This window comes from Penaeus monodon, chromosome 30 (genome assembly GCF_015228065.2).
Source record: "Penaeus monodon isolate SGIC_2016 chromosome 30, NSTDA_Pmon_1, whole genome shotgun sequence".
Lineage (NCBI taxonomy): Eukaryota > Metazoa > Arthropoda > Malacostraca > Decapoda > Penaeidae > Penaeus > Penaeus monodon.
In genome coordinates this window covers 11205930-11206310 of record NC_051415.1, presented here as the reverse complement: position 1 = coordinate 11206310, position 381 = coordinate 11205930, and the positions used below count along the sequence as shown (strand labels likewise).

Below are 381 nucleotides of genomic sequence, written 5' to 3'. Positions count from 1 at the left end.
GAAGCTTTACTAATTTGCCCCATAACTTTTCCAGTCGTGTGCAGATAACACAGGCAACCTTAGACTGCTTGGGCAATGAATATGAAGTTGAACCTTCAGATGCACAGTCAAGATCCCAATATTTACGTGACCGCAACATCACCTCATACTTTATCATCCCGCCAGCCCGCAGACGCAAGGTATGAGACATCATTTTCATGAGCAAAGAAGGAAATCTTTTGTTTGTACAACTGAGGTCTGCTTAAGGGTGAAGGAATGATAGTAATGCTTTCATGTATCAGATGTTAGAAGCTATTGTACTGTGTGGTTGCCCCAGTGATTTGATATTTCAGGATTTGGTTTCTTTTATGATTTAGTGGATAGCTTAAGGTGTGTTTTCTC

The 381-nt window shown here is 40.7% G+C and overlaps 1 protein-coding gene across 1 annotated transcript in view; it reads left to right on the top strand.

The window, feature by feature from the left end:
- The window catches only part of LOC119592519 (adenylate cyclase type 1-like), a gene marked incomplete in the record, with an annotated part of 97990 nt that overhangs the window by 59682 nt on the left and 37927 nt on the right, over nt 1–381 (top strand). Inside the window, 1 exon segment of the mRNA XM_037941372.1 lies at nt 35–179. Within this exon segment, the coding sequence (XP_037797300.1) occupies nt 35–179 (145 nt within the window).